At 40.7% G+C, this 10851-nt stretch overlaps 1 protein-coding gene across 2 annotated transcripts in view; it reads right to left on the bottom strand.

Annotated features, from left to right (window-relative positions):
• Positions 1 to 2909: 2909 nt before the first annotated feature.
• The window catches only part of LOC126380238 (serine/arginine repetitive matrix protein 1), a 135724-nt gene continuing 127782 nt past the window's right edge, over positions 2910 to 10851 (bottom strand). For both annotated transcript variants that reach the window (XM_050029506.1, XM_050029514.1), the window contains exons 3-5: positions 5888 to 6011; positions 5356 to 5413; positions 2910 to 5277 (exon numbers count right to left, since the gene is read on the bottom strand). In XM_050029506.1, coding sequence (XP_049885463.1) covers positions 3736 to 5277; positions 5356 to 5413; positions 5888 to 6011 — 1724 coding nt within the window. In that variant the 3' untranslated portion in view covers positions 2910 to 3735. The remainder of the gene's footprint in view (positions 5278 to 5355; positions 5414 to 5887; positions 6012 to 10851) is intronic.

Below are 10851 nucleotides of genomic sequence, written 5' to 3'. Positions count from 1 at the left end.
CGTACAGCTGCACGAAGCCGTATGCGCCTATGAAGACGAAAACCCTCCACCTTCCACGGTAGACAAGATAATGCCTACACACACTTCGATTGCGCGGGCGATTGGCGGGATTTACACGGCAACGTCACTCTCATGACCGATGATGCGGAGAGTTGCGCGTTCAGACTGTTACCGTGACAGGCTATTTTGTACCATAGTCATTTTTTTATTTTGGTTTTCCCCGAAGGGTAAGGCAAAGGAAACTATGCCGATACATCCATGTCTTATGTATGTACCATAATTATTTTTTTTGTTTTGGTTTTACCCGAAGGGTAAGGCAAAGGGAACTATGCCCATACAGCCATATCTTACGTATTTTTTTTCTTGATGATTGATGAAATGATGAAGGGTGATGATGATGAAACCTAAGCCCCCACCCTCGGAGTAGACTCCTACTCCGAACCCCAAACGAATTAACTCAAAAGTCCGCATAAACTTTCGAGTTATGAAGCGGCTTCTTGGCACGAAGCGAAAAAAGGCAGATACACTTTGTTTATTGAATACTCCGATATAATAAAACTCGCGAATGTCTTCCGACTAACTTAATGCGATCATTAACCACAAAACACCACTTCGTATTAATTTATTTAGATTATTCAATGAAGAAAGCAACTGTCCCGTTCCCGTTTCCCGCCAAAAAGCCCCGTACCATAATTAAATGAGATACTTTATGAAACGTCAAAACGAACATTTTCTATTTTTTTGTTGTTTCTATTGAATTCGATGGAAATACTGTCATAAATAAACGCAGTCAACCACCGTTCTCATTGTGATTTAATTCGTAATTGAAATTCAAAAAGACAAAAAGAAAAATTAGATTGATTTTTGATGTTAGACTTGCTGTAATTGCTAAATTAGCATCTTATCATTTATCTTTGACCCAGTGAAATACCTTATTGACAAACAAAGATAGACTTACCAACTTCAGAGCTGCAACTTCACTGGAGTTTTTGATGACGATTCAAAGTGTAACCATGTTACCTACCGAATAAAGAAATTTTTGAATTTGAATTCTATCAACCGTTCTTCAATACTCATGACTTTTGAAGTTATCATATTGCTTCGTCATATTATTAATAATCCATTTAAGTAATATAGTGACTAGGCCCTTAAAATGAATCATAACACCATAAACAGCCTATATATGTCCCACTGCTGGGCACAGGCCTCTCCTCAATCAACAGGAAGGAGGTATTTAGCATACTCCACCACGATGCTCTGGGTTGGCCAGGATCAACGGCTTAACGTGTCCTCCAAAGCACGGAATCATCTTACTTTTTCGGACATTCAGGTGATTCAAGCCTGCAAAGTCGTTATCAAAGAACAGTCTCACAAAGTGATTTCGACAATGTCCCCATCAGGAATCGAACCTGGACCTCCAGATCGTGAGCTTGACGCTCTAACCACTAGAGTCTGTTATGAATACCTCAAGTTAAATCATTTGACACTTAAATAGGGGTGTGTCTACGGCGTTTGGACTTATTTCATTTCATTTCGAGCACGGATTTCCGGTGGAGGAAACCGACGACTGTGGGTGTCAGCAGGTTGGGTTGACAAACAGCGGGTACCGCTGAATTATTTATCACCAGCCATTGAAAATAGACCCGTGCTGACTATAGAACAAAATCGATAGTAGATTGTAAAGTTACCAACCAGCCCATGCTATTTTCATACGATTAATGACCCCTGTATTCTACGTATAATAAGTACATATTTGAAGGTATAATAATATGCTATACTTAGGTAGTATCTAGTTATCAAGTGGAGTTTTCCGTCGCAAACAAAAGTATGGTACTTTTAAAACTTTTAACATTTAAATTTTCATGAATTTTCCGACAGGAAATTATACTTGATATCAACTCAGAATCATGGACTGAATCATCCCCGTCAGTATTCGTTACGGTGTCACTAACACACGTACGCACTTGTATGGCTACCTGTACGTACAGTCATGAGCAATATGATGTACCCACTTTAGGACTCTGTCGCACTAACATATTTGACATTTAGTGAGACTTACAGTTCAATTTGTCTACAAAGTTAATGTGACATGGTACCAAAGTGTACCTATACATATTAATGCTCGTGACCGTACTTGTACAGTCATGAGAAATATCATGTACCCACTTTAGAATCTTGTCGCACTATCATATTTGACATATCATCATCACATCATCACCAGCCCATTAACGTCCCCACTGCTGGGGCACGGGCCTTCCCTATGGATGGATAGGGAGATCGGGCCTTAAACCACCACGCGGGCCCAATGCGGATTGGTGGTTATTAACGACTGCTAATGCAGCCGGGACCAACGGCTTAACGTGCCTTCCGAAGCACGGAGGAGCTCGAGATGAAAACATTTTTTTTGTGGTCACCCATCCTATGACCGGCCTTTGCGAAAGTTGCTTAACTTCAACAATCGCAGACCGAGCGCGTTTACCGCTGCGCCACCGAGCTCCTGAATTTGACATATAATGATTTATATCAATTTTCTTTGATTAATACCTGCAATATGTATACGTCCGTTTGTGTTACTATGAGCAGATGAGCTGAAGGGGAACTTGGCTTTATGAGAGACATATCCACTGATATATCCTCAGCAATTGTAACTCAGAATCATGGTCTCAATCAATCATCCTTCTCAGTATTCGTTACGATGCCACTAACATCCTGTATGTTTCTGCCATTACACTGTATTTTCGAATAATTATGACCCGAGTAATGAGAAAATGGGTAATTATCACGGTAAAGCTGTACAACGCCATCTACGTATATTGATTGTCCTTACATTGTATTGTTGGCAGCAGATACCTACGAGTGGACAAATAAAAACATCATAATATGTATACTTCATTATCGTTATTATTGGATAGTTTAAAATGCATCGTTCGGCACTTAGAGGTACCATTTACACGTTTTTATCTAAACATACATTTAGATTCGATTAAAATTCATTTTTTCTTACCTTTTAAATTAAAAAATAATAATAAATTATTACCCGTATACTGCAAAAGTATTAAAAACACCGAGACTTAATAATCATAAAAGATATTGCTATTAAAAAGCTGCAGAGCTATTCTTTCTTACTTAAGTACATCAATTTATAAAAAAAAATCGGAACTACCAAATAGGTATAACTTTACAAAACTAAACTCGCGACATCCAATCAAAATACATTATTATTTTTAGTGTTGCTATTTTTAAATTATATATTGTTTATGAATATTAAATAAGTCACAGGTACTTACTGAAAAGTATGCAACATTTTTGAAGGTAAAAGCGAGCTTTATCGACGAGCTTACCTCACAGACTTAAGCCGATTTATATCTGCCAAGCTGTGTGGTGAGCTCATCGCAAACGATCGACAGCAGTACAGCTTGTTCGTAAGCTGTAAAAAGCTTACCAATAAGCTGTACTGTCAATCGTTACTTTATAACAATATAAGTAGCTCTCATTTTTATTGCATTTCGTGGAAAACTCAAAAGAATCATCCACATCATTCCCATACCAAGAATGATCAAGTTTAATATTACAATTAACTACATTGACAAGAGCATTTAACACCGACCCATAAAAAAATGTTTCATAAAATCACATGAGATAAGCACTTTGGAATCTAAGTTCACTATACTTTACATATAGTCATCGGCTAGACGCTACGTACATTTAGAAAATCTACATAATTACAAACTTTTACTAAGAATCTAGACTTTTAGAGTTTTTTAGAGATCTCGTGTTAAAGGGAGCAGTTTTGTTCTTCTTGATCTTATTATCTACTGTGAAGGTTTCGCTGGAGCCTGTCGAGGGGGCGCTGAAGACGGAGTTTTTGGAGCTGGGCACGCTGTTCCCGGGGGACACCCCGCTGTCCGTGCTCACCGACGCTGGGCTGGGGCTGTCGTTAGCGTTGTTGCACACCGACAGCTCCTGCCCCGGCGCGGACACTATCTGTCCAATGGGCTTCTGCCTGACTAAATTTATGCTTTGGCACACGTTATTCTTCGCCTCGCCATCGCCAGGCTCCTTCTTGTGGTATCTGGTGAGCGTCCCTGCCGAGCCCGCCGAGTTCGGGCGGTACATCGACATGAACTGCGACTGCGGGTAGTACTGCATCTCCGGAGGCACTTGCCCGGGCACCCAGGGGCCCATAGTCGCCACCACCGGCGGCATGTGCGGCCACATCGGCATCTGCATCATATGCGCTCCGTCCGGCAGCGGGCTGTAGCCGGGGCCCACTGGCATCGGCCTCACCACTCCTACTGGACTGGGCGCGCTGTGTGGCCTCATCGCCGGGTGACCGTATTGAGATATAAACTCTTCACTCACTTCACCGTACATTCGGGTCTGACTGTAGTCTACATTCGGAAATACGGTGTGAGGCGTTCTTTGTAAGTAGCTGATCATCTGCTGCTGCGCTTGCTTCATCGCTACGTATTGCTGCAGATGTATGGCGGTTTGTTGTCTTTGCTGCGCTAAATCCTGGGCACCTGCGGTCGTGGCATTGCCGTGTATGTAGTAGATATGAGATTGAGAATTGACTTGCGCAGTAGGTGTCTGCCTTTGAGTGGTAGCGTATTTGTTATCGGTTACGTTGTTCTGCGGATCTTGATATTCTTCCGGAGGTGCGATGTATTTCGGTGGAGACGGCGGAGTAACTTGCTGGGACATTGGATATGACAGGATCTGCGCTATGTAAGGCTGAGGTTTCCCCGAGTGGGCAGGACTATGAGTTTGGAATGTAGGGTTGAATGTAATCTGTGAGACATCTTGACTAGATCCGGTGAGGTCCAAGTCTTTTTGGCTTGCTCTTTGGTTTTCGTTCGCTTCGTTTTTCTTCGGTTTTTGATTGTATGGTGCGACTTTGGGGTTGTTTTTCCAGTTGGCACCGGCGCTTTGGGGCCGTTTGACTGGCGATTTGGTGGGATCGTGCCAGTTGTCGCCGTTGTAGTTTCGAGGGTCCTGGTGGTGGGATTGGGCGCTGTGGGCGCGTCGTGGTGGTGGGGACATGCCATCGGGGACATGTTGTTGGCGGCAATATCGCCGAACAGTGTTAGGGCTCCCTCGTTCAGGGGGTTGAGGGACTGGTCGGGCTACACGTCTCCTCGCTGGCGTCGGGGGACTCGGTTGGGACTGGGACGACTGGGTTGACAGTGAAGTGGAGCGCCATTGGTCTATAAGTATCCTACGGCGTTCTTGCTCCAACTGCACCTCGGTTTCACTCGATGAATCGTAGTCTCTGCCCTGGAAAAAAGCTTCTATTAACTCTCAGAATCAAATAAAGGGTAAACAGTGTGGTGTGGACTATGTTATATTACGTACTTCTTCTATTTTTTCATCGAGCATTTTGAAGAAATCCTGCTGGCTGGCGGACACCTCACTGTAAAGATAACAATACTTATGAATATTATACTTATTTTAGCTTCTTTGGAACATGTAACACTATTATTCATAGTTGTTATCAAGTCCAGAAGTTTTGTGGAGACATCGGTAACATCGAATGCAATGCTGTTACCATATTTAAAGACTCAGATTTTTGAGTGAAGTACGATACTGTCATGAATTTAACCTCTAGGGAACTAAAAAACTAGAGTTCTAGTTTAGTATTTAGAAGGTGTTCACCAATGACTTACTAATTTACTTATCTTTAATGCAGTTTTCACTAACACAGGTGGCTCAACCGTTATACTTGGCTCACTAGCTACGCGTTAGTATAACAGAAAGCTCATTTTGCGATAGATGTACCTCTGACGACCCTAATTGGGTACTTAATTGTGAACTTAAGTATGTATGTAAGTACCTATGTATTATTTAGATTTTTCTCTCTTGAAACTGGAAATAGCTATTGACTCACACGACAGGCGGATGGTTGAGCGGCAGGATATGCTTGCCGGTGTCTGCGTCTTCCTCCTGCTCGTCGGCCGGCACCGCGCCGCCCGCGCTGCCCTCCTCCTCATCCGCGTCCTTGTCCGCTGCGCCTGCGCAACCAGAGACCATGCTTTAGTGCAAATAATACCTATTTTATTTATTTACTTTATATTTTCTCTTAAAAAAGTGAAGAATGGTCTTATTTCAGGGCTGTCTCAATAAAATAAAATTATTGTCTGCAAGAGTTGGCATAATTTTTTTTGGTTAGTAATTTTGTCATATTGTGTAATTTTTTTGTCATTTCTTTCTTTCTATGAATATTATTTAAAGCCGTAATACCGAATGTCTTTTTAAAAACCAAACCCGATTGTTTAACAATTAAACAAAATTCTAACAAAAAAAAAATAACCGTTATGTTTGGAAATCTCAGCCGCAAGAGGTCAAGTCACAAGATATTTAGGGAATACCTACTAAGTAGTTCTCGTTTTACACGAATCATGTCAAAAACCTTTGGGAGTTCAATGATAACTATGACACCCCTGAATTAGCTTCGTCTTACCCGGTAGGGCCCTGGCATCGGGCTAACATGCGCATCATGATAAAATTTTGTCACGGTATATTTATCGAATCTGACGATATAATTATGTCGTTTTGTAGATTGGTGTTCATATGTGAACCCAAATAAGTCATGTCGTTCTGTCAAAATACGAACAAAATCACGTGACTTATCGATTTCGACAAAATTTGAATTGATCGGTAATTTTATCACGTTGCGCATGTTAGCCCTGCTGGTATCGATCTTAAACACAATCACAAGTGATGACGAGAAATATTAAGTATCGATTGATGGTTTCATAAAAAAATACTATTAGGGTAGGGATATCCTAATTTTATTTTAAGTACCTGTAATTTTCCTATCCGCCGAAAACCAAAGGGGCGGATGATTGACAACTATTAATTTTAAAATGATGATTAACTCGGGGCCCGGGCGGATAAAATAGGTAGGCATCTTGCTGATATGAACCCGTTTGACGTGTGCTGTCAACTAAATTCTGTCGGGTTATTGGCCAATATTAACATTTTGAGAGGATTGTTTTAGATGTCTGCCTAAACTTGACGTGTGATCCATAAATTTTATACCTGTCGATTACCCGTCCCTTTTCTTTTCGGTGGATAAGAAAATGACATGTATAACTTAAAATAAAATTAGATGGTGTCTACAGGAATTAGCACCATGGTGAAATTAATTTAAATCATAAGATTGACATTGACACCGGTCTGGGGGTCGGTTACCATTTCACCAACATCGCTTAAAAGGCAGTTTTAATTAAATACGTTTGACAGCTATTAGCTAAAAGCCGACCATTGCAAATAGTATTATTTATCTGGCTTTTTGAACGTAAACGGCGATCAATTTAACATGCCAGGTTTATAATTGAATACCTACTGGAGCCCCTCCGTTAATTTTTTACGACGTTCCGCACATTTTTATGGTCCCAGAAAACAAATATTGTCGAAAGCAAGACACAAGATTAATGGTCTACGTATAAATTCCTACATTAATTTGGGAGTAATTTAGACTTGAAAAATTCGAGTCTTTTCCTTGTTAATCGTTTTGTATTGTGCTGTTGTTCAATACAGTAGTGAGCCCTATACTTCTTAATTCACTTTATAACATATATGTACATAAACTCACGCCCGTAATTCCTAACAGGGTGCGCAGCGACACAAGTAGGCAAAGACAACATGCTGCCACTGTTGATTAGTACAGTCATGGGCAGTATCATGTACCCACCTTAGAACCTTGTCGCACTATCTTATTTGACATTTATTATTTATTTATTTATAAAGGTACATACAACATTACAGTGTAATCCAATGCGCTGTATGACGAGAAAAAAAGACAATATAAAAATAATATAACACAAAATAAACAATGAATGAAAAAAGAAACAAAAAGAAAAATAAGACTATGAACATGAAAAACAATAAAAAATAAAAAATTACAATTACAATGAGACTTACGGATTTATTTGTCAAAAAAGTTAATGTGACATGGTTTCAAAGTGTACACATAGGTATTAATACTCGTGACCGTACCTACGAAATTCTAAAATCGATATTTAAATTCACATTCAAAACTTTTATTTCTTTTTTATTTCTTTTTATATCTGTAGTCGTTAGTAAATAACTAATGAACTATGTTAGTAACATCAAAGGACTAACGTACAATAAGGTATATGAGACATGGAGTTTGAACCAATGGCTCTCATCTGGACAGTCTACTCTGTCAGACAACACATTCAGAAAGCTTTTGGTACGGACACAAGCATTAATATGTACACACTTTGGTACCATGTCACATTAACTTTTTTGACAAATTGAACTATAAGTCTCATAATGTCAAATATGTTAGTGCGACAGAGTCCTAAAGTGGGTACATTATATTGCTCATGACTGTACCTGTTCTCACACGATGCATCGGGGATGCGGTTCTTTTGCGCATTATAGTGTGGAAACCATCGACGTGGGCATCCTCGAACATCCCTGAGGTACTGCAAAAACGAGGCAGTCATAGCAGCATACTGAATGTTTTTACCCCGATACCGAATCCCGCCAGCTTATCGCTATCGACCCACTAGGGTCGATTAATCCTTTCAAATATTCTTCCTCTCAGACGGCGCCCTGAGCCGAGGTTCGCGCCCAACTGGGAACCCTCAGGCCTGTTGTCTTAAATGTTGTACCGGGTGAGAGCCTTCAGCGCTCCCCATTTGTCCGGCCAAGTAGTTAATGCCATCTGCGGCAAATCAACAATAAGTCAAGTCAAAAAAAAAAACTGAATGTGTTTTTTTAATATAAATAGGGTCGCATTTGACCACTATCTCACCTGAAGGTATGTAACGATGAGGTCTAGGGTGGATTACGCTTTTCTATTCACTTTAGCCTTGAACACTCCCAGATTATAACGAGTCGGAAAAACAGACGACGGCAGACAGTTCCAGTGAATGTGTGATATGATAAACCTTATTATAACGACAAGCGTCTCACTTTATTAATGAGGAGTGTTATTGTGAATAGACAGGCACATAGCCCAAATACAATGTGTTCAGCTTCACCGGTTTATTACCCCAAACACGTCGTAAAAACTGACTAAGGGATAAAATGTCCTCAAGATTTTTATAGCCTATTTTCTGTAAGCTGGTAACCCAATTCATCGTTATAGAACACCTTTGTAACAGCCTCCTTGGTGTAGAGGTTAGAGCGTTGGAGGGAGATTATCGAAATCACTCTGTGAGACTATCCTTTGTTTGTCTAGGACATTGCTAGCTGAATCACTTTGACTGTTCGAAAAAGTAACGTGATTCCGTATTTTGGAAGGCACGGTAAGCCATTGGTCGCAGCTACAGTGAAAACACCACCACCAACCCGCAGTGTAGCAGCGTGGCCGAATATGCTCTTGTTGATTGAAGGAATGTCTATTTCCAGCTATGACTTATGAGGACTTGAGGCTCTGCCAGTCCATTTAGGGATCTGCAGAACTGTGAGTCTAAAACGGCCACATTGAAGCAATTCATGTAAAATGCAATAATGCATTTGCCGGCGGGGTCGGTATCGGGGTTCTGAAGTGTTTGTTGTCACGAGCTCACTGGCCGCTTCTATGGCTTTGTATGCGCAGATGTCAAATAACAATATTGCTTTTTAGATACATTGCTTCAAAAGCCCCCTATCTATCTATCTATCGTGTGGGTTGTGAGGTGGAGTACCAACCTCGTCCACCCTGGTGTCAGGGTTATTATTGAGCCGCCAAAGGCCCCAGACATGGCTCATGTAACGACTACATAATTACGTCAGTAAGTAGTAACCGGGACCAACGGCTTAACGTGCCTTCCGAAGCACGGATCATCTTACTTTCGGATAATCTGGTGTTCAGCTAGGAATGTCCTAACCAAACTAGGGCCACAAAGTCATTTTAAGCCCCCTGATTTGTGTTTGTATATTTTCTAAGTATATGGTGTTATCTAATTTCCCCCCACACAATCTCTCTCTAGCATTAGGTACCTACCTAAACATAGTAGGTACAATCCTGTGACATTCGCTCTGCTTCCATATAGCTTGATGTAAAATAGATAGCCTTTGTATTGCCAAACGAAGACTTTTTAAAAAGCGTTTTTTTATCTAGCAACGGAAACTTATTTTTAGGTTTTTAGCTTTTTACTTTGTAGTATCCAAGAGTACCGCAGCTTAGAAACCTTCCAACTTTAGCTTTGCAAAGTAAAGCATTTTATAGGGAAAGTTAAGTTGGTGTTAGTATGCAGAAACTTGTTAGCTTTAGTACTTTCAGTATACTTACTAAATTCTTGTCGAGGAATGTGCTGTGTTGCCAAGTAAAACCTTTTTCAGTAACTTGTAGAGCTAAACTACATAGTTTCAACGCTAAAACTAAGATTGGTTGGTATTTTTTTTTCAAATCAAAAATACACACACCATTACCAAAGACCAATGAGTTATCTATTTATTTCAAGTACAGTTTTTATTTTTACTAATACTATGACTCGGCCATTATAGACGGCGAGGAAGGGGGAAAAGGATACTACTGCCACAGGAGGAAGAGGGAGGTGACAGTAGTAGCTAGAGCAGTTCGGGGTCGCATACCCGTCGCGATTCTCTACCGACCAGTACCGGACAGATATCTGGCAGAACCACCCTCTGAACGTATTGATTGATTGATTGATTGACGGCGATACGGCTCACCACCTATCGCGTTGGTCTAACAGAAAGCTCGGTGAGGTGTGGGTACTTTTTTTTTTGACGTGTCTTATTTTAGATTTGCCGCAGATGGCATTAACTACTTGGCCGGACAAATGGGGAGCGCTGAAGGCTCTCACCCGGTAGTGTGGGTACTTATTTTGAGCTTATTTTATGTTAAAAATACACACATAAGATCACGCC

This window comes from Pectinophora gossypiella, chromosome 3, assembly GCF_024362695.1.
Source record: "Pectinophora gossypiella chromosome 3, ilPecGoss1.1, whole genome shotgun sequence".
Classification (NCBI taxonomy): domain Eukaryota; kingdom Metazoa; phylum Arthropoda; class Insecta; order Lepidoptera; family Gelechiidae; genus Pectinophora; species Pectinophora gossypiella.
The sequence above is the reverse complement of the archived record's forward strand: the minus strand, read 5'-3'. Positions and strand labels throughout refer to the sequence as shown.